The 24023-nt window shown below is 42.9% G+C and overlaps 1 protein-coding gene across 5 annotated transcripts in view; it reads left to right on the forward strand.

Annotated features, from left to right (window-relative positions):
• tbc1d32 (TBC1 domain family, member 32) overlaps window positions 1–24023 on the forward strand; it is a 69450-nt gene that overhangs the window by 1224 nt on the left and 44203 nt on the right. For 4 of the 5 annotated variants that reach the window (XR_003974339.1, XM_030345670.1, XM_030345673.1 and 1 more), the window contains 16 exons: window positions 222–371; window positions 1791–1968; window positions 3248–3319; window positions 3478–3603; window positions 7329–7407; window positions 7791–7894; window positions 8221–8282; window positions 8367–8517; window positions 8600–8659; window positions 10968–11061; window positions 15873–16010; window positions 16989–17078; window positions 18504–18646; window positions 20566–20693; window positions 21448–21724; window positions 22159–22244. Coding sequence is in view for 4 of the 5 variants with exons in the window: in XM_030345670.1 (XP_030201530.1) it covers window positions 222–371; window positions 1791–1968; window positions 3248–3319; window positions 3478–3603; window positions 7329–7407; window positions 7791–7894; window positions 8221–8282; window positions 8367–8517; window positions 8600–8659; window positions 10968–11061; window positions 15873–16010; window positions 16989–17078; window positions 18504–18646; window positions 20566–20693; window positions 21448–21724; window positions 22159–22244 (1938 nt within the window). In the remaining variant the exon portion in view is untranslated. The remainder of the gene's footprint in view (window positions 1–221; window positions 372–1790; window positions 1969–3247; window positions 3320–3477; window positions 3604–7328; window positions 7408–7790; window positions 7895–8220; window positions 8283–8366; window positions 8518–8599; window positions 8660–10967; window positions 11062–15872; window positions 16011–16988; window positions 17079–18503; window positions 18647–20565; window positions 20694–21447; window positions 21725–22158; window positions 22245–24023) is intronic. The other variant, XM_030345672.1, reaches the window with a different exon arrangement.

The raw sequence follows: 24023 nt of genomic DNA on the forward strand, positions 1-24023 counted from the left end.
CATTTTTTACTCCTAAAAAACTATTTTCTTCCTGAAATTCATATATTGCGGTAAATATATTGAACTCACTATTATTTATTTTAAAGAATCTCAGCCAAACGTTCCAACCAAATTGTCATTTCAGAAAATGTGCTGCCTTAAAAATATTGAATCTATGATGGTCTTCTGGTCGCCCCGTCTGTACATCAATGATTACTGGCGGACTATGCTCCTCGCTCTAGCTATGAGCTGGTCAGGTACCTGCGGCAGCATGTGGACCGGTCCCTGGGGGCGCTGGTGGAGGCAGAGACGGAGCTCGGGGCCGGAGGAGACGCTGGAGCCTCCGCTCACGACATCCACGCTGTCACCAGACGGACCAGGGACTCCGCAGAGTGAGGAACCCGGCTCAGAGATGACTTTGAATATTGAATTAAGTGGTTGGTTGTGAAACTAGTATCTTCACATGGAAGCAAGTTCATTCAGTGAAGAAACATTTGTTTTTCTGACAATGCTACAATGTGTATGGGTTTATTTAAATAACTCTGAAACACAAATGTGCCCAATGGATAGACCTTTTTTAAGTAAAATATAAATAATGCTGCTTAGATATATGCAACAATTTACTGTGATTTATTTGTAATTAATTCCGGACCCAGAAGCAGAGGCTTTCCTTTCCCCCCTAAACATCACAATGCACCAATGCATTTGTAACCACCTAATACGCATGTAGTTACACAATAACATTGTACATCCCTTTTTAACACATTCTACAACATTTTGCACAGGGAACGTGCCTAACCGCTACTTAGCATATAGTACACCCCTACGGTTTATTGTAGAGTGAGATAGTTAGGAAGGTATGGGAGGTGGAGGGGAGGACATGCAGCCAAGGACCAGGGCAGGAATCAAACCTGGGTCGCTGCTATCTGGTCGAAGCCTTAAGGGTACGCGCTCTACCCAGTGCGCTACTGGGGCGCCCCCAGTACACCCCTACTTAGCACGTTGTACACCCCTAATTGTCACATTGTACACCCCTAATTGTCACATTGTACACCTAGGGCTGGGCGATATGACCAAAATATCATATCCCGATATAGGTCATTCTGTTAGTGAGGTCCCCCCTTCACTTTAGGCGTCTTTGAGTGTTATTAATTAATATTATTCTTCATGTTTAACCTCTGTTTTCCTTTTATTCCTAGTCTGTTTTACATAGTTTTGAATGATGACTATATGCTCTGTAAGGTGACCTTGGGTGTCTTGAAAGGCGCCTCTAAATTAAATGTATTATTATTATATATTATTATTTATTATTATTCATATCCCGATAACGATATATATCACGATATAGCACATTTTCTGTAAATTCAATGAATAAATAGTTAAAGATAAAATGACCACATGGAAATGCGTATTTCGTAGCCCCTCTTTTAGGTACGAGCTCACTTTGTCTTGGCTGGTCGTGGGAGTCCTTTTCCTATTCAGAATTGTCACGTTCACTCTCCTCCATGTTTGTTTGTGTTGCCTTCATGTGCCGTGTGGAAGAATGTAAAGCGTCGTCCAAATGACGTAAAATATTACCGTAAAGAGTGTGATTTGCGACAAGACGATGTAAACGATAGAGCATAATATGAAACGATAGACATTTTTATATCATCACACGATATATATCGTCATATCGCCCAGCCCTATGTACACCCCTAATTGTCACATTGTACACCCCTAATTGTCACATTGTACACCCCTACTTAGCCCATTCTACACCCCTAACAAGCCTATACTACACAATAACATGTCCATTTCCTTGTTACCAGATACAAGCAGATGATGCAGACTCTGAAGAACACCATGAGTCTGGTGGTGGAGTCGCTCATCAATAAGTTTGAAGAGGACCAACTGAGGAAAGAGGAAACGTACAGGGACAACCTCCCTGGAGCGTCTGAGGGCCGTTTCAATGACAACTGTTCAGACAGCGACTCTTCCTTCAACCATGTAAGTAAAGGAAGCCGTAACACCTGTGGTGCTTACAGGCACTTTGTTTGAATGAGCTGAATGAATCCCATTAAGGGGATTTATATTTACATTAAGGGCATTTAGCAGAGACTTTTATCCTATGCGACGGGTCAACCACGCAGGGCAGGACGACAGCCAGCTCGTCAGGAGCATTCAGGTGTGGCGTCTTGCTCAGGGACACTCTTGACCTGTAATCTTCCGGTTACAAGTCAACCTGCTCTACCTCCTGAGCTAGGCCGACCCCTTACTAGTTCATAATCCTAGTGAAGGGGCTGTAGGTATGATTCAAGAGCTCTTTCTATAGTGTTGTAGGGTATACAAACTGGCCTAGCCATCCATCAGCTATTAGTTTAGTAGAATTAACTGCTCTGAGAAAATCTGTTCTGGTGGACTGCACCTGCCTCTGGATGAGACCACTTCAAATGAGACTGCCCTGCGCATCTCTTCACGGATCAGTTCCGTGGATCCATCTCTCCTTCCAATCACTCAATGGCGGAGAAACATAGGGAGGGAAGTATCAGAGAGGGAGTGGAGATTTTTTGGGTTGTGTATTTTCAAATTCTTGCTTCGCTGTGCACTTTTCAGCTCATTTCCTTACAATTCTGGAATCTCACCTGCACCTTTTAAGGTGACTCCTGAAATGTGTTTGCATTACACGCATCCTATTCTGAATGTCCAACCTCAGTTTGGTATTCGTATTCAAAGTCACTTATGATAAAGTCACTCCAAACAAGAGACTATATCATTGCGTGTAGGTAGAGCGTACTCTTGAGGAGTACCACTTTTTTACTCCTTGGGTCAGACAGCAAAATGTCCCCTGCTTGTTTTCCATGGCCACCTCTGCCTCTCCTGCAGGGTACATCGTAGTCGGACTGAATGAAGGAAACTCTTTTCACTTTAACAATAACCATTATGAATATAATCAAGTATTTAGTGTTAACAATGGTTGCATTTCTTTCTTGATACGTAGCACCACCTGACCCTGATCTGTCACACCCTGTACTTTGCCTGGATACATTCATTGATTTATGGCCAAATGAAGGTCAATTCATGATCCACATGCAATTGTTTGAGCTTATGACTTGCTTGATAACACACTTGAACAATGCTGGTCTTCATGTAGTTATCTATTCAGGAAAGTGGGACAATAAAAAAAAAAAAGGGACAATTTTTTGTATTGTACTGACTTCCAATTTTTTACTAGCTAGTTTTTCGACAACCAAATACTCTCGACTTAATTTATTTATTTCCTTGTCAGAGTTATGCATTCATTAAACAAGAGCAGCTTCAAGCCTTGGCTGAACAACTGGACTCCAGCCAACCAAAAGAGGTAAAAACTAAAATTTGATAGCGGTGTATTGTTGTATTGCTTTACTTTGCAAAATCTTCTGATGTACTGGGTGCTTCATGCGGGGACACAGTGCAATGCATTGTGGGTGGGGAACCACCAGCCCAGTCTAACTGCCTTGTTATTGTCATGAATGTCAGGTGCGTTGGGAAGCCCTCCAGAAGCTGTGCTGTGCCCCTCCCTCTGACGTGCTGAGCTGTGAGACCTGGAACAGCCTGCGCACCAGCCTGTCTGCTGTGCTGGACGACCGCGACCCTGACCTCAGTGTGAGTGTCGTCCCTGTGGAGCTTGTTTGGTCTGCTGGTTGGCCACATGTCCTCTCTGTTCCCACCAACACATGGCCCAACCCGCGGGGAGGGACGCAGGGCTTTCCTGGGTCATTCACATGACCCTGCCTTCTTCCACTGTGTATCATGTATTTCATATGTTTTACTTCATTTTGATCACTTTAATATTTCATTTGATTCTATTTCATATTTAAACCGTATGCTGACTATTATTTTGTACTTGTACTACATACTGAACTGGACGCACCCAGAATAGTAGTATTCAAAAGAGTAATCTGGTATAATACATCAGGGATGGTGACCAAGAAACTAATTTCATATCTAGGCACCGATGCACTGAGCTGTGTTTAGTTTAATGAAAGACATGTGGGGAGGCAGAACGTATGTTTAACACGTGTTTGATATGTATGAAAGACCGAACGCATGTTTAGCACGTGTTTAATACATATGAAAGACAGAATGTATATTTAGCATGTGTTGAATACGTATAAAAGACAGGACGTATTCTGAACACGTGTTTACTACGCATGAAAAACAGGTGGAAAGACAGAATACCATGCGGGCAGCCCCGCAACATGACAGGTTCTTGCACGTGACCGAACACGTGTCTTGTGCCTTGTAGCAGGAATACACACAGGAAAACACTGCTTACAGTGGGGGATCTTGAGGGCCGCAATCAGGACAAATGGTGATTGCTCAGATCAGTGAAGAAATTGTAAATGGTATGCGAAAGATAATGGTGCTGCTCTGATATCACTCATGAGCTGTCCTGGGGGGGTGCTCGGGGTCCCAAACATCGTCATGCTGGGAGGATCTTTAGCACTAGGTTAGGGCCACAGCCCTGGGAAGGTCCCAGATTCAACTTTGGAAACAGTGTTGGTTTTAATCAGTGACAGTATTGTTTGAATAGGTTACAATGGTCAAGGATCTGAAAATATATTAAATGTAACTATTGATGAGAAGGTCCTTTGTCCTAACTTACTATCTAGATTCCCTGATGTAATTTTCTCCACATCTGTGTCGTGTGTCCCTATGTCTCGGGAGTATTTACTCTCTCCCTCTTCACCGTTAGGTCTGAGTCTTTACTCTGTCCCTCTTCACCGTTAGGTCTGAGTCTTTACTCTGTCCCTCTTCACCGTTGGGTCTGAGACTTTACTCTGTCCCTCTTCACCGTTAGGTCTGAGTCTTTACTCTGTCCCTCTTTACCGTTAGGTCTGTGTCTTTACTCTGTCCCTGTTCACGTTAGGTCTGAGTCTTTACTCTGTCCCTCTTCACCGTCAGGTTGGAGTCTTTACTCTGTCCCTCTTCATCGTTAGGTCTGAGTCTTTACTCTTTCTGTCTTCACCGTTAGGTCTGAGTCTTTACTCTGTCTGTCTTCATCGTTAGGTCTGCGTCTTTACTCTGTCCCTCTTCACCGTTAGGTCTGAGTCTTTACTCTGTCCCTCTTTACCGTTAGGTCTGTGTCTTTATTCTGTCTGTCTTCATCGTTAGGTCTGAGTCTTTACTCTGTCCCTGTTCACCGTTAGGTCTGAGTCTTTACTCTGTCCCTCTTCACCGTTAGGTCTGAGTCTTTACTCTTGTCTGTCTTCATCGTTAGGTCTGCGTCTTTACTCTGTCCCCTTTATCGTTAGGTCTGCGTCTTTACTCTGTCTGTCTTCATCGTTAGGTCTGAGTCTTTACTCTGTCCCTCTTCATTGTTAGGTCTGAGTCTTTATTCTGTCTGTCTTCATCGTTAGGTCTGAGTCTTTACTCTGTCCCTGTTCACCGTTAGGTCTGAGTCTTTACTCTGTCCCTCTTCACCGTTAGGTCTGAGTCTTTACTCTGTCTGTCTTCATCGTTAGGTCTGCGTCTTTACTCTGTCCGTTTTCGTATGCATCGTTTTGTCCATGGGGTAGGGGTGTCCTCGACTTCGATTTCACATAGTCAAATTTGATTGGTCAGGCCAGACCGATCTTGGACTGAGCATCGCATCATATACAATTTATTTTTTAAATTGATGCAGCTAAATGATGCCTCACTGTTTTGCCTCTTGTGTGGTTTAAACACTGGAAATTATCAATGATGGGTTTCCAACGCTGTCTAGAGGCGAGGCAGTGACTCCACTAAATGACCGCCCATCTCTACAAATAAAGTAACTCTTTACCACGTAACAACAATGTGCGCATCCTTTCTTGTTAACTGCAGTCAATTCGACAGAAGATATGGGATGTTGTTAGCCTTATATACTATATTATAGCCTAATTGTATATAACGTAATTAATATAATACTATGAAACCAAACAGTGGCCGGTATTTGTGGAGACGGACAGCTCCGTACAGAGGTAAAGTTGGTTGCATATTTGATATTCATTTAATATTCATCGTTCTATATTGCACGCAAGCATGAAAGAGCTTATTAGGGAGCTGAGCGAAAGTTGTCTCTGTCCAAAAGTATGATTTGGACAAAATGTATTATTATGATTTGATATTTATTAGATATTAAAAATGTTTGAAACAATAACAAAATAATGCACGTGCATTATTGTGACAATGTCTGTCCTACTTCCACAACCTTTGCTTTGTCCATGAAATTAGTCATAATTGCATGGAAATAGATATCAATAATTACGCAATTACTTTTGAAATGTTCAAAAAAGACAATGTAAACAAAGCCAAATTATTCTAACAGCCTCCTTGTTCAAACTTTTTTTGTCAAGAAAATAAGTCAAAATTAAATAACAATCTACATAATTAAATAAATAGGATTTTAAACAATATAATCTCAATAACCTTTGAAGAATTCCATATATAAAAACAACAAAAGCAAATTATTATTATAATATATTGCCTCCTCCCACATCATTTTGTTGTCACAATTTAATAGAACAAATAGATATAATTTAACAAAATAATGATAATTAGGATTGGCTTAGGAAATTGAAAAGCTATTTCGCTATTATTGTTTTAAATCATACTTGATTTATATTGTTTTATTTTAAATTTAGACAAACTTTTAAAAGGCAATGGAGTACCGAGATAATCAGAGTGGTATGATATGAACACTGATTTTGGCAAAGTTTAAATAATACTTTTTAGTAGTTTAGTCTTAAATGGTATAAAAATGGAGCCAAATTGTAGATGTTTTTTTCCTGATATTGCGTTTTCTTCTAGACTACCAGTCTAGAATGTGCTCTACTTTGAAAGAAAATGGATGTATAGTGCGGCTGCCATGACACAAAGGGCTTTGTTGAAAAGCTCATAACACAGAAAATTGCAAAAAGACCGAGTCCAACTGCCAACCCATCAAAAAAATCATGTTTAACTTCTAGGCTTTTCCATCTGGAGGCCCAGCTGTTGCATCCCTCTCTCAGCCCCATCTTCTAAATGGATGCCCTGCTGTTAGACACTGACAATTTTCCTGATACGATTAGACAATAAAAAACAGTCATCCAAAAGTCGTTCTATCGAAGATTCAAATAGTTGTTCAAATGTAGTTTTGAGTTCTACTTTGGAGTCTTTATTTCCCCCCTTTTGTGTGTCATGGTTATGTTTGTGAGGTGTTTAATTTATCCCCGTTCATATGTCTTGGTTATGTCTTTGGGGTGTTTAATTTGTCCCGATTCGTATGTCATCGTTATGTCTGTGGGGTGCTTGATTTGTCCCGGTTCGTATGTCATGGTTATGTCTGTGGGGTGCTTAATTTGTTCCTCTTCCACTCTTTGCAGGATAAAGTACTCAAGTTCTTTGCAAAGACCTCCTCTTCATCACCATTCAATTTGACCCGAGAGATCTACAGCAGCTTAGGTACACACGTTAAAACTCTTTCCTTTGCTGTAGCCATTATATGCTGTCTTACTCCATCAGAGTTGCGTCTGAAGGCCTGATGGAAGGTAGAGTGCTTCATGAGTTTTTTTCCGTCATATGACGCCCAGTCTGCCTTGATCATCATTCAAACCTGACACACTCCAAATGAAAGCTGTCATTCATAAATCATGACATAATTCTTTGCATATTGATTGTTAGTAGTTTACAGTGAAGTGTAGTGTGAAGTGTATAACATCCAGTCGACACGGCTCTGGGCAACTGATGTGACGATGAGGTGGAGAGACCTTTACTGCCTCATACGGCTGGACGGATCTAATACAATGTAATGATCAAGAGAATGTTACGTCTGTATCTATGTGTAGCCAAGAGTCTGGAGGGATACTTCCTGTCTCACAAGCTCAGCCTTCCCATTGGCTCAGATGGGATTGATGTCACCAGGCCTGACATCAGCCGCCTTCTTAAACAGGTAGAGCATTCACAGTTTGGACATTACTTGGACAAGTTGCAAAATCCCACTCAGCCAATAGTCAATAGTCTAGATCTGATAATATAAACAGTTTGCTAATACAATAAATGCCTATACTATGTTGTAATATAATACTTATTCTATTGCTGATACATTACCTATAATTCAGCTGTCAGCATCAATGTTTGTAAGCTGATACTAGCCACAGAGGCTACAGAGTCTAGTCATTCAGATTTTAGTATCCCTACTATTAACTAATTGAATATAAATGAGGAATAGGACTGAGTTAATCAATACATGTTCCTCTGCTTCGTATCTATTTTTAGATGAGGCTGATAAATGACTTCCAGAAGGAGATGCCGTCCTTCTGGATTCGCCACCCGGAGAAGTATGCGGTGTGATCCTCTTTCTGCTTATTAAGATTGATTAGCTGTGCTTTGTATCACATGTTGTTATTTCCCCATCCTTTTAGGTACATGGAAGAAGTCATAGAGAGCACCTTCTCCCTGCTGTCGGTGCACCCTGACCTGGGCTTGGCCTCGCCAGGGACCGAGAAAGCACTTGAACCTGTTTACTTGCTAGCCCTGCTGGACATCAAAGCAACCTGGTTCAATAAGTGGATGGTCTGTATGCTTATGTCTTACCAATGAAGTCCATGCTACTGCTGTCTCCGGTCAAAACATTTCCCCAATTCCTTTTCTGCAGCATAGTTACTACAGCAGAGCTGTCATCTTCAGACTCCTGGAGAGAAAATACAAGAGTCTGGTGCGTAAAATACTTCATCAATATTAAATGGTTATCTATGACCCTACAATACAATACAATACAATACAACTTTATTTATCCCACTAGGGGCAATTTGTTTGAGGTGAGAGAAAGTCTATACAGGTGAGAGAAATCTTCATTCTTAAACCCATTGTTTAATTTAAATTGGTTCCAGATTCAAAATATGTTAACAGTAAATGCTGTTTGGGTGAATATGAAGGAGCAGTTTTTGAGAGTCCCCCTTGATATGCACACACACACATAGGTTACAGGTTTGAACCAAATCCATGGTTTGCACAATCTGTTAGCATCTCTCTTGCGTCGCAATCTCAGATCATTGTCAAATTGCAATTTGAAGAGCTTCAAACCGTGGCACCACATCAAGGTTCAGGGTCCCAGGTGCTTAGCGGTCCAAGCAACTTCGCCAACAGCACTGTTCCCTATATGTTAGTGAGAGCATAGCTATGATGGGGGATCATTGGTGTGAGTGAAACGGCCACAGTGCTGATTCTAGCTGGCTAACCAACTGTCAAAAAAAGACATAAAAAGAAAAAAGACATTAAAGATGATAAATTAATGAGTTGGTAAACAAAGCAGAACAAGCAATAAAAGAAAAGGGAACTACATACGCTTTATATATATATATATATATATATATATATATATATATATATATATATACCGGTACGGTACGGTACCGTGACTTCAAAACCGAGGTACGTACCGAACCGTGACTTGTGTGACCCGTTACACCCCTATTATATATATATATTAGAGGTGTAACGGTACACACAGGTCACGGTTCGGTACGTACCTCGGTTTTTATCTATGACCTAATATATATATATATTAGGGGTATAAGGGTACACACAAGTCACGGTTCGGTACGTACCTCGGCTTTTAAGTCACGGTACGGTACGGTACGGTATGGTTCATAGTTAAGGGGGAAATAAAAAAAAAAAGAGATCAGCAGCAATGAAAACACCAATAAACTTGGTTATGGCATTTGCATTTCAGAATACCCAGACAGGGGTCGAAATAGTGTCGTAAGCTTGGTTTGCACAGTTGTGGTGATAGTAACACCTGGATGGTGCCTTTTCAAATGCTTGTGCATGTTAAAGTGCTGTACGTAGACACGGAGAGCCCTCTCCGTAGCCGGAGAGCCTGTCGGAGACCCTCTCCGTAGCTTACGTGTGCATCCAATATTTTTAACTATCCGTCGATGGCATGGACCTATTGGTTGACGCAATGGAGACGGCAGGGCAGTTGAAAGTACAAAGAGAACATGCATTTATCATGTCACTGATATTGAATCGTATTATCGTACGGTCGCTCACTAAGCCTCTTCCCTCTTCACCACTCAGTCAGTGAACGAACAGCGAGTCAGTGACTAGTGGGTCTGGGCTAGATGAATGAGAGAGAAGAATCAGTTTGGTTCGTTCGTGTTAAAGATTCGTTCCTTCGAACTGATTCGGTCACAAACGACAGATCACTCTCTGGCTTGACTTTGCACCTTAAGACCACCTTATAAGATAGATCGGACGGCGAATTGCATTGCATATCCGACATCCCGACGGAGAGCTGCTAAGGGGTCTCTGTAATCACGGAGGCGGGATTACGGAGTCGGAGTAGTATACTTTGGCTAAACGGTCCGGGGGGAACTCCGTCTTCAAGTTTTTGAATTCCACATCGCAAAACAAGCCTTTACATTCGCCTTATTAACGCTATGTACGCCACATTTACGCAGCGCGGTACACCTCTGTAACCACCCAGAAGTGCCTGTACCATGACGGTTCTGTACAAATACGTGTATCGATTCGTTATACCCCTAATATATATATATATTCAGGCTTCTTCAAAAGCGAAGGAGGAAGCTGGGGAACAGATGAAAGAAGGTGAAGAATGTAGAATGAATATACACTACATTCTGTTCATACCTATGAGTGCAGGTTATTCAGAGTCATGCTTTAAGTTATTAATAGTTATATAAGTGACATAATAGATGAATTCAAATAAAAATGAAATGATCACAAAATTGTTGACAGAGTATAGTGCAATTTTCAGATTGTTTGTGTATTTTTTGACAAATCTTAAGCGCAACTACAAATACCTTTATTCAGTAACAGAATTCTGACAACTCTTCCAATACTTTAGAGTGAAATGTACCTCCATAACATCCTCTCTGCTCATTACTGCTGGGCCTTTGGCCATCATGGCTTGTGGCTCTGCTATATGATGTTGTGTCTTTACTGGCGGGCCTTTGGCCATCATGGCTTGTGGCTCTGCTATATGATGTTGTGTCTTTCAGATTGTTGCAGCCGTCCAGCAGTGTCTGCAACACCTCTCAGACTGTGAGCACAGATCCCCCCAGACCAGCGGCTCCTCTGCGGAGCCACAGACCAGTAAGAGCCCCCCCAGCGGCCCAGTGCTCACTGTATCCAGTAAGAGCCCCCCCAGTGCTCACTGTATCCAGTAAGAGCCCCCCAGCGGCCCCCCAGTGCTCACTGTATCCAGTAGGAACCCCCCCAGCGGCCCAGTGCTCACTGTATCCAGTAGGAGCTCCCCCAGTGCTCACTGTATCCAGTAAGAGCCCCCCAGCGGCCCCCCAGTGCTCACTGTATCCAGTAAGAGCCCCCCCAGCGGCCCAGTGCTCACTGTATCCAGTAAGAGCCCCCCCAGCGGCCCAGTGCTCACTGTATCCAGTAGGAGCTCCCCCAGTGCTCACTGTATCCAGTAAGAGCCCCCCAGCGGCCCCCCAGTGCTCACTGTATCCAGTAAGAGCCCCCCCAGCGGCCCAGTGCTCACTGTATCCAGTAAGAGCCCTCCCAGCGGCCCAGTGCTCACTGTATCCAGTAAGAGCCCCCCCAGCGGCCCAGTGCTCACTGTATCCAGTAAGAGCCCCCCCAGCGGCCCAGTGCTCACTGTATCCAGTAAGAGCCCCCCCAGCGGCCCAGTGCTCACTGTATCCAGTAAGAGCCCCCCAGCGGCCCAGTGCTCACTGTATCCAGTAAGAGCCCCCCCAGCGGCCCAGTGCTCACTGTATCCAGTAAGAGCCCCCCCAGCGGCCCAGTGCTCACTGTATCCAGTAAGAGCCCCCCAGCGGCCCCCCAGTAGTCACTGTATCCAGTAGGAGACCCCCCAGCGGCCCAGCGCTCACTGTATCCACTAAGAGCCCCCCCAGCGGCCCAGTGCTCACTAGGGATGGGGATCGAAACCCGGTTCTATCAAGGACCCGGTTCCACTTTTTTCAAAACCCGAAAAATCATTAACGTTTGAGCTTATTGATACCACTATCGCGTCCCGCGTTCATTTATTATTATTTTTGTCCACTATGTCCTTTACCGTAGTATTGTGTCCCTCGAGTCGCCTCACGGCATTTAAATCAATTCAATCCAATCACTGCAGCGTGTCCACCAATGTTTTTGAATGGAATTGTAAGCAAACAGGTATTACAAGTAAAACAAATTAAGTCTGGCAGCTAACTTTGCTCGCGAGGCTGGCTGAACGGGCGAAAAGGGCGAAAATCATTTTCAGGGCTCTCAAGTCTCACGCATTCGGCGTGAGACACATGCAATTCAACCCATGCACACGCTCACACGCCACACTTCGTATTTCTCATGCAGAGAAATTACCAGGATAGCGCCCACCAATTTGGGCCGCGTGGAACAGGTAGGAATCAAATGGGTTTTCCGTACGTAGGGTAACCAGACGTCCTCCGGACCCTTACCGGACATGCACTCTTTTCGGACACTTTTAAAAATTTGTGTAGCGGCATTTCAAAATCGTCCAGGATTTTGGTAAAGCCTCATGCATGTTCACATGGATTTAGCGTTGCTTTTCTCTGGGTCGTTCACATTCTAGTTAGACTACGCCCTCCTCTACTCAGTTCTGTTTGCTTTGCATTGGTGGAAGTTAGTAGGGGGAGTGGTTAAGTAGAGCCTTCAGATTGAACGGTTTGACTTACTTAGTTACCGTCATGTTTTGGATTTTTTTTTTTTAACATCATTGTTTTAGATGGACAAACATTATCAAATTTGTCCTACAGGGGATTGATAAAGTTATATATATTGAACAGAGAGAAACAGTTGGTCATACTTTACACACTTTACCATAGCATTGGCCTACTGAATGCCACAGATATTTATTAACCCTCCTGTTATGTTCGTTTGTCAGGAACAGCAATGGTGTTCCGGGGTCAATTTGACCCGGTGCATGTTTATTATCCAAAAGATGTCCTAAACCAAAAAAATCCTAACAAGCAGTGTGAACATGTCATTACTAACTCCATTAGTAACTATTCTATAAATATTTAGTGCAATATTGTTCCTTACCTCTAACAGGTAATGGTTCAATTAGGATAATTCACTCGTTTTTCATTCAAAAAATATTTTTTCAAACTTTTTTTTTTAATGTTTCACCACTTTATTATGGGTTAGGCCTTTATACCTTTCGTCCACTGTGATATTTGGGCCTGGGTTATAGAGTAGTGAAAGTTACTCTACCCACTTGTCCCACAGCTTCCAGCTTGTCTCTCTCCCGTCTACCAGCCTTTGGCCCCGTCCACACGAAGCCGAAACGGGCGAAACCGTTACGGTTTCGATCTATCCGGTTTCGAAGTATCTCCGTAAAGACGAAGCCAAGCGAAACCGGATAGATCTGTAGAAACGCTGTAGTAAACATTCCAGGCCCATAAGGGGCGCTGCTTCTGGTACACAAATCCAGAAGAAGAAGAGGCGAGCATGCGCATAAAGGCTGCCCCCCGAACCACTAACAACACAAACAAACAGCTCTTCTACGATGGCGAACTAGATTCTCAATAAATAATGGCTTAGCAACCCAACAAGGGACATGATATGCTGCAGAACGATTACAAGCTTGTAGTCAGCCATCATCTTTTTTGTTGTGATTTCTGAGACTCCGCGGGCTTAAGAGCCATTGGCTAGGAGGTCGAGGGGTGGGGCGATGACGTCATGGTTTGCGGTTTCAGTCGGTTTCAGGCGTCCACACGAAACCAAAACGAAACCGGATAGATTTGAAACCACCTCCGAGGGTGGTTTCAGAAGTTTGCAGTTTCGGTCAGCGGATTCGCCGGCTTCGTGTGGACGGAAGGCCGAACCGTACAAGACCTTTGCGGTTTCGCCATGAAATCGGCTTCGTGTGGACGGGGCCTTTGTCTCTCGATTATCAAATCTGATTACTCTGGAGAAAATGTGAAAAGTCTCCAGAGACATTGTGGCTCGAAATATAGCCCTGCCTGTCTCTGCATCCCACAGACTGGCTGTCGATTCATCCTTGGACTTATAGACCCCAGCCAGGATGAGGAGCCCCAAATACGCATCTAAATGTGTTTTCTCCAGCTCCTTCCACTTCTCCCCAAAACACGCCTCCCTCATAGATCATTTCCAGAATGATTTTCTGTATTGAATTTGGCATGACCAGCTCAAAAGCTGACTTGATGTCAGTCACACGCGTCACTGCCATCCTAGTGGGCCCTGGCACTGTCTTTATTATGTTTTCTGCAGACAGTTTCGCCTGACGCATATTTGGGGATGAAGACCACTGTATTTCACCATGTTTTGACATGAATGTCTTGCTTGGAGGAATAGGAATAGCAATTCCCTCATCTGGTTCAAAATCAGATTCATTAGAATCTGAATTTAGCTCAAGATCGTCTTCAGACACATCCTCCTCTATTTCACTGTCATGATCAGTGATGAAGTCCCGAGCCTCCTGGACTGTCATCCATTTGCTTCTGCTGCTCATTTTGTAAAGGTCTGCCTGACAGAGTGTAATGTTGGTAGGACTCCCATGCAGACAATATTTGATATATTTTGACCCTCCCCTGTTGAGTGTCCACTGAATGTGGTTGGAGTTTTCCCGCGAGAACAGAGAACATAAATGGTTCTCGTCAAAAGTCATAAAAATTGCACCTGTGTGTGTGTGTGCGTAGGTGTGTGTGTGTGCGCGCGTAGGTGTGTGTGCACGTGTGTGTGTGTGCATGTGTGTGTGAATTGGGTGAAATATGTCCCACAGATGTAAAGAAAGAATTAGTCTGACATTTCTGACACCCTTTTACCTCCAGTTTTACTGCTGGGTCAAATTGACCCGAACAGTATCTATGTGATATAAACATGCAGGGGGTGGTTGCAAATATGTGAGATGAACTATTTTCATATTATATGTTGATTACACTAATTAAGGCAAGCAGAAGAAGTTTCATACTGAAAAAATACTTTTAACTATTTTTCCTAGATCTTCAAACTTTCAAACGGGTCAATTTGACCCGGAACATAACAGGAGACTGAATGCCACATAAATATATATAATTATGTTTTTGCACGTTTGCAACGTTTAAAAGTTCAGGGAAAAGTATATGCCTCTACTGGTGTTGCTTAAGCAATAGCCTTTTGAGGCAGTGTTTTTTCTGAATATTAGTGTTAAGGGCCAATAATGCTTACTATCATACATTAGTCACCATGTCTGTGGCGGACACATTTGTATGCAGTCACATGTTAATATACCCCCACCCACCACAGACGGGTCCGTCTTAATCATCCACTCAAAGTACGAGCGGTAATCGCACACACAGACATTGTCACTAGTCCCGTCAGTTAAAAATAGTAATCCAATTGTGAAATCGGTGTTGTAATCGGCAGCATACAAGCTAGTTGTCTTAAAAAGTAAATAAAGTTTCCGATTTGCTGCGTTATGATGCGTATAGGTTGGCTCAGTAAAACGACTGTTAGGTTATCATGATGCAATCAAATGTAACGTAGAGAAACGGTCAATTTAGTTTTTGGTGAGAAACATGAGGAATACTGTATTGCTCATGTTTCTGTATTACTAACACAGTTGTATAGTGCTTTAATCATTTTGGTATATATAATTATAACTACTAATGTCAATATGTATTAATAATTACATATTTAATTTTAAAATACAATTATTTTGTTCCTAAATATTTTCCTCATCACTAAAAACGCGTCGTATTTCCACCAATTAATAGAAAAGTATCGTTAGTGGTATCAATAAAGACTCAGATCTTTAAGGAGTATCGAAAATGGTATCGATATCAATAAATATTAATGATCCCCATCCCCATTCTGGCCACTGTATGTGTAAGTACAGCCTATAGATATTATTATGGGAAGGATGCTGATGCTGTTGCGCTGCAATGTTTCACGGTGCTTTCCCTATCTCTGGTCTGCTGCAGGCTCTTCTCAGTGGAGCATCTACACCAGGAGTGAGCTGGAATATGCCTTCTTTGTCCATTCACTCTGTGTTCTGGGAAAAGTCCTGATTTACACCAATGGCAGAAAGCTCTTCCCTATCAAAATAAGGAAACACAAAGGTAATGTGTAATGATCTGCCTAAGCACAAAATCTACTGACCACATCAGCAATAACTTTTATCTACATGGCGCAAAAACAGACGTCAACACGCCTACAAATTACATAGACACACCTTTCCTTCCTTCTCATGTCCCTTGTCATTTTGGCTTCTTTGTAAACCCTAATGTCCGAGCCCTCATGACTCAGTCACTGTGGTTATGCAATGGAGGGAGAATTTTAGAATGAATCATGGCCCAATATAACATGATGATTCATCTTAATGTACACGATAGATTGGGCCTCGAGTTATTCGAAAAGACAATCCCAGTCAATAAAATGATACACCATGTTAGTGGCTTTTCTTACAGTCAAGTACATTTAATGTTTTTGTTCAGCCTTCAGGACACTTTGTCTCAGAATTTTAATTTTCCTTTCCCAGTTTCTAGTTTTGCGATGCTCCTGCACTAAGATCACTTAAACGGGAAAATATGTGAAAAGTATTAGTTAACATAAAAATTTGTTTGTGAAACAAAATATTTCACAACCTTTTTGTTGTCCCAACACACAAAAAAAATCAGTTTAACATTATGTTCAAAAAGATCTTTCGGCATGCCTCTATTGCCCTGTTATTTCACCTTTTTATCTCATTCAGATTGTATGTCCACTAATCATGTTAATGAAGTGCGCCTCATGTGTATTCCCGAGGTTCGGTAGATTGCTTTGTTCTCTGTTCTCCCACAGTCCATCCCGCCACTATTATTTTCTCCTTTTTCCTCCTCCATATCCACTCTACCCTGACCATTCCCATGTTATCTCCTCGGTCTGCGGCGACTGTGTAGTGCAAGGGCTGATAACTTGGGCTGTGACAAAGCATGGTACAGTTGTTTCCCCTGCCTTGCCCTCGTACCAAACAGACTGTTCTTTTCAGGCTGCGCTCAGTCCCACACTTGGTAAACGAACTAATCTGGGCTCTTATTGTCCCCGCTGGGGTCCTGCAGATCTCTACAGTCTGACGGACCTGGTGGTCACACTGATCAACATCATGTACCAGCACCCCCAGCCCCCCCGCACGGACCCCTCGCACACAGGTGGGCCAAGAGATACTCACACAACCAGACAAATTCCCACACTCACTCACTCACTCACTCACTCACTCACTCACTCACTCACTCACTCACTCACTCACTCACCTACTCACTCACTCACTCACTCACTCACTCACTCACTCACTCACTCACTCACTCACTCACTCACTCACACTCACTCACTCACTCACTCACTCACTCACTCACTCACTCACACTCACTCACTCACTCACTCACTCACTCACTCACTCACTCACTCACTCACTCACTCACTCACTCACTCACTCACTCACCCAATCACACACTCAAAACCCTTATACCAGAATCACCCTATGCTCTGGCACCTTGAGCAACCCTGTTCTGGTATCTTGATCACCCCTGTTCTGGTATCTTGATCACCCCTGTTCTCATATCTTGATCACCCCTGTTCTGGTATATTGATCTCCCCATGCTCTGGTATCTTGATCGCCCCTGTTCTGGTATCTTGATCATCCCATGCTCTGGTATCTTGATCAACCCATGCTCTGGTATCTTGATCAACCCATGCTCTCGTATCTTGATCAACCCATGCTCTGGTATCTTGATCACCCCTGTACTGGTGCTCCTAGCGTATTCCCCTAAAGGACAGTGAAGGTACTGTAGTGTTATCTGGAGGCCCAGGCAGAGAACACGTGGACCCTGTTCTCCTTCAGACTTTACCTCCTCCCCTTGGCGGCCAGCCTTTGCTTTATTGCCTGACGTCATTCCCTTGGAATCAAGGCTCAGCCCATCCCAGTGATCCATAGTGTCCCACTTCTTGCTTGAGTCATGTGATGCAATGTACCGTAAAGTGTTAATTAATCTGACCTTCCACAATAATCATGTGTCATATTGTTGTGCAAGTGGGAGAAGTTTCTTGGTCCACCACAGCACCCCAAGGGTGAACCCAAGAGGAGGTGGCTGGGTGTGTCTGTGTGTGTTTCTTTTAACATAACTCTGGTACACTTACGTGACAACTAACACGTTTCCACATTAATGTGCTGCTTCGGTTATTCCTGTTGAATATACCTTTTTTTTCTGGTCCATATTGACATCATATTTAAACAGGTTCTCATTAGGATCTTAAAAATATGTAAGCAGTCACAACTTTGACTTCCTACATTTACATTTACATTCAGGGCATTTAGCATTCAGCACTTCCAATAAGTAGATAAGTCAATCAGTCCTTCCATTCCCTTCTATTGTTTTCTACTAAAGTAATAGCTTTTTTTTTAAATAGCAAGGAGTGATCTGGAGTGCCTAACCTGCTGTGTCGTCCAGTGTCCCTGGCCCCCAGGAGCTACTAACCTGCTGTGTAGTCCAGTGTCCCTGGCCCCCAGGAGCCCCTAACCTGCTGTGTTGTCCAGTGTCCCTGGCCCCCAGGAGCCCCTAACCTGCTGTGTTGTCCAGTGTCCCTGGCCCCCAGGAGCCTGGTGACGGAGTTGCTGTGGATGCTGTGTGAGCAGACAGAGAGCGCCGCCGAGTGCATCTACCAGAGCCCTGTGATAGAGACGCTGCTGGCACCCCTCATACGCCTACTCAACGGGGAGCAGGTAGCACACACACACACGCACGCACGCGCCCGCGTGCGCACACACATGCTCTGAAAGGGTGTGTAGCAAGCATGTGGGATAGTGGATGCAAGTAGTACAGAATACCACAGCACAGTTATTTACGAAAGAGTAGGGCCGCATGGGATTTATTTCTCAGACTTGGGACTTTAATCTCAGAATTCTGAGATTAGAGTCAGAATTCTGAGATTAGTCAGAAATCTGACTTTAATCTCAGAATTCTGATTTTAACTCTTTTACTCAGAACTAAAAAAGGGGGGGGGGGCAGAATTGCGAAAAATTATTGGATCATTCTTATAATTTACATTTCTCTGGGCCAATCGGAATCTCAGCACTTGCTTCAGAATCTTTCTTATAATTGACATTTCTCTGGGCCGATCGGAATCTTGAAGCACACAGCTCCAACTGAGCTCGCCATTGGATGAGACGGTCGCCTGGCTACCGCGCATGCGCATCCGCATCCGCATGCATGCGGCCAAACAACGCAAGAGAGCTTGCGAAACACTCGTCCAGAGGGGTGTTCCACGAAAGGAGGTTTAACAAACACTGAGTTAACGCTGAACTCTAGGTTGATTTACCCTGTGCCGACTAACCCAGAGTTTTCGGTTCCACAGCCGCGGTTATGCATTAGTTCAAATCAACTCGGGGTTGGTTAACAACACAGGGTTGTGCGCGTCCACGCCAAACCTAAAAAGACGTGATGTATGGATCATGGAAACCCTGATCAAAAAGGCGAAACGGTCCGCTTATTTCAAAGAAATGGAACTTCAGGTTCCCCTGGAGAGCTATGATGAGGAGAAGGACATTATCACAAGAAAAGGGAACGCTTTTTTTTTTTTCTCTGAAGCACTTTGAGATTCTTGAATATAAAGTGCATTATAAATAAAATTTATTATTATTATTATTATTAAATATCCCAGTTAAGCATTCTTAAAGATCCTACCACATAACCCCTTTCTTCTAAAAAAATATGTACTCCGATGGCTTCCAAGCGGTCAGCGGATCAAGTACATTCACTTTGAATGGGATCACGACGCGCGTCAACTTTTTGCATCTTTTGGTGTGAACGCAGGGTTAGTGGCGCCGACAGAAAATGTATACATTTGCTTCAGAAAACTTTGTTTGTGTGTGTATGTGCAAACTCGAGTTTGCCTGTCCACCAACCGAGGTCATTTATAACGAGGAGTACTCGAGTAATCGATTCCTCACGCCCATCCCTACAACTAACATACCGTGATCCTTTTGGAACGGAAAACCTAGGGTTACAGCAAACCCTGGGTTAACTTACCCGGTTATGTGATAAAACCGGCTTTGTGGAACACCCCACAGGCTAAGAGTCCAAAAGATTTTTTTGTGACAGTTGTAAATAAAATACTTTTTATAAGCCTCAAGGATGTTTTGACTTTGATTTTTGATAAAGTATGCTGAGTTTTGTTAAGTCACGCTCAGACTAGTGTAATTTGCATATTACAATCCAAAAAAAATCCCCCCGTGACACTGTCACCTTTTTTCCTCTGAGGAGTTTGCAGGTCTGTGTATTACGGTTTAGATCTCATTATCCAAGCACAGATGTGAGTGCGTTCGCAAAATGAAAGGCGTTGGTTGGGTTGACCTGTGTCCGCCATGGCTCAACATGGGAGTAAATGGGTAATTTAGTGTTGGGCAGGGGAGGGCTGAGGTCCACCGCGAGGTCACCTGACTCACAGAGCTCAGTGAGCCATTAATCTTTCTTGAGAAATTGTGACCTCTAATCTTATGAGCTTGATCATTTTTGTGTCTAGTCAGGTGTGATCACACAGACACCCACACACAAAGACACATCCAGACACACCTTCCAAACCGTCATTCATTAGCCCTGGCCGATCTGCTCCCATGGTGAAGGTATGTTTTGTGATTCTCAGGCCAAATTAAAGTCTCCTGCTGGGAGCTTAACTCACATAGCAGATGTGTTGGCACGCATCGCCAGCACCGACAGAGGCCTCGCCCTCTTCCTGAATGACAAGAGTCTGGACCTAAGCAGCAGTAAAGGGTTAGTGTGTGTGGCAGTCTTGGTGGAATGACAAATAATTGACAACAAATCATAACCGTTGTTTCAGTAACAAGGTGATATGATAGGGTCTTTAGTAACAAGGTGATATGATAGGGTCTTTAGTAACAAGGTGATATGATAGGGTCTTTAGTAACAAGGTGATATGATAGGGTCTTTAGTAACAAGGTGATATGATAGGGTCTTTAGTAACAAGGTGATATGATAGGGTCTTTAGTAACAAGGTGATATGATAGGGTCTTTAGTAACAAGGTGATATGAAGGGTCTTTAGTAACAAGGTGTTATGATAGGGTCTTAGATTGATACACCATATCAATGGAATATCTAATAATGCAAAGCAAGAGACTCAAAACCAGGATGAAGTATCCTATTCAAGTTGTGTATATATATATAGTATTATGTGTACTTGATAATACTAGAACTACCTTTCTGCATACCTTCCATTCCTGGTAAAACAGCAAAAATACATAAAAATGACATAAAAATAAATTGTGTAGTGATATTTAAAATGTGTCTACCTGTCTTTATTTCTTCACTTTGTTCTTTCTGTCTGTCGGCCTGACTTTCTGTCTTTCTGCTTGTTGGCCTGCCTGCCTGCCTGCCTGCCTGCCTGCCTGCCTGCCTGCCTGCCTGTCTGTCTGTCTGTCTGTCTGTCTGTCTGTCTGTCTGTCTGTCTGTCTGTCTGTCTGCCTGCCTGCCTGCCTGCCTGCCTGCCTGCCTGCCTCCCTCTCCCAGCCTCTCTGCTAGCCATATTATTGTACAGTTCACTCAGCGGTTATTGGACAAGGACCTGCCTTCTCTGGGCCGATGGGAGATGTCGCCTGCTGTTTGCGGGGCCTTCCTCTTCGCCTGCAGGCAGATGTACAACACCTGCGAGGGCCTGCAAATTCTCCGGCCTTATGGCCTGCACAGCTGCATAGCTGCTGCTTTGAAGGAGGTACCAAGGGTGCTTTTACTCACACAATGCAGCAACACCAGCACAATACCAGTATCGAAGAACAGGACACCCTCAGTGAGTTTCCCCAGCTACACCTTCCTACTGCTAGGGCCGTTGAGTAGACACTTCCAGCTAAGCCAGGGCAAATGTTAAGACTGGGAACTTATTCAAAGCCCTAAATCCAGTTCAAAAAACGACCATGAAGATTATTTTGTGTTACTTACATGTATGTTTATTTGCATAAAGTGTATAGACTACCTATACTGGGTAGTTCAAATTAAATATGGCCAATTGTTTACGGTATCAGAACCTTCATTTTATTTTCAAACGTTAATCTGAACTTGTCTTCACAAATTCCCTGTTTTTTGTAATGCTGCAGTTAATAGTACAGGCTAGTATGCTGTTTGAATATTTCTGATGATATACAGCATGTAAAAAGTACGAAATACGCTCCTTTCTATTCCATCTTCATACTACTGCCCGGACTGTTTCTTTTCCTCTTGTTCCAGGCTAACGCCGTGTCCACCCCCGCCTCCACCCCAGCCTCCACCCCCATCCCTGGGCACAGTTCCTCTACCTGCTCCCTGGAGACCATGTGAGATAGGAACACACTCTAAAGGCCTACATATGAAACACTTTGGTGAACGTTAAAACCAAAGAGTAATGTGGGAAGACTAGATGGAGCTCTATTCTAGACACATTTACATTTACAGATACATTCAGGGCCTTTAGCAAACGCTTTTATCCAAAGCGACTTACAATAAGCACATTTGTCAGAAGAAAGAGGAATAATATATTGCGGTCGGTACAGTAAGGATGTTCATAGGCAAGGCAAGCCAAATTTATTATATAGCACTTTTCATACACGAGGCAGACTCAAAGTGCTTCACGTAGAAACATTGTCATGAAATAAAATAATAAAATGATAAGGAAACAAAGGCAAAGTAAAGAAAATGCATTGTAGAAAGTGCACAATAAAATTAAGTTATAAAATAAAAAAGTAAGAGGAAATAAAGGCAAAGTTAGAAATTGAAAGTGCAATGAGTCTTCAATCCCGTTTCAAAAGAGGTCAGAGTGGGGGCAGGTCTTAAATCCTCAAGGAGTTTATTCCACCTATTTGTTGCATGGTAACTAAATAGACACAAAGTCCAAGCACTAACCATCCAGTGTTTCCCCTATATGCCCCTAGCAGCGGCGGTGAAATATGGCGCTGCTAAATTTCTTTTTTTTAACAAGAGTAGAGCTTCACCTTTCTCTTTAAATTACGAATGTTATATTATTTTGCGTATGCAAAATAATATAGCATTCCGTGAGCTACCGACGCTGGATATGCGCTATATATGCAGGTCAATTCACACACTTGTGAGTAAAGCATATAAACGGAGAGGAGAGGAGAGCGCCTTCTTAACTTTTTAAAAAACGAATGTTATGTTATTTTGCGCTACGGACGCTTCATATCAAGGTCAATTCACACACCTGAGTAAAGCATATAAACGGAGAGGAGAGCTCCGTATTCTCTTTAGAAAACAAATGTTATTTTGCGCTACGGACACTTCATATCCAGGTGAATTCACACAACTGTGAGTAAAGCAACTTCCATAAAGTTGGAAATAAATTGGCAAATTCTGAGTTTGCGGTTCAATAGATCATCAGTGAAACATCGTTGCTACACAATTGAGTGTAGTAACCTAGAGAACCAGCTACAAAATTGTTTTCATCCAAACGAGCCATCTTTAGCGAACGGTGAATTGCATTGGCTTCTATGAGCTGTCGGCTTTCAGCCGCGAGCTTATGGGCCGTCTGCAAAGTGCAAAACTGAAAACGACTGCAATGGTAACATTTCAATAGCGTTGCCATAATTGAATCCCAAAACCTGTTCCATAGAGGTATGGCCTCTTTATGGTCCTACTACAACCTTAAGTTTTGAAAAATATATCTCTTATTATTTTTGAGGATTTCTTATTTAGCAACAATTTCAGTAGCGTCGCCATTATTGACTAGAGTCCCAAAACTTGATACATAGAGGCATGGCCTCTTTTTGGTCTTACTGCAACCTTTGGGTTTGAAAAATATATCTCCACTTCTTTTTAAGGAATTTCTTTTCATCAAAAATGTCAACATACATTTTTGACATACACAGTAGCGTCGCCACTATTGACTCTAGAGACCCAAAACTTGTTCAATAGAGGCATGGCCTCTTTATGGTCCTACTACAACCTTTGTGATGGGGAGAGGGGAGGGTGTGGGAAGATGCATTGGTTTGAGGCACAGACCTTTTCAATTGTTGCAGTATTTGGGTTATGTGATTTTACTGTATAGGGTGGTTGTTGATATAATATAATTTTTATTAATTAAAGGTAAATAATTGTTCTAA

The sequence above is a fragment of the Gadus morhua genome, chromosome 21 (assembly GCF_902167405.1).
Source record: "Gadus morhua chromosome 21, gadMor3.0, whole genome shotgun sequence".
In the NCBI taxonomy this organism is placed as follows: Eukaryota; Metazoa; Chordata; class Actinopteri; order Gadiformes; family Gadidae; genus Gadus; species Gadus morhua.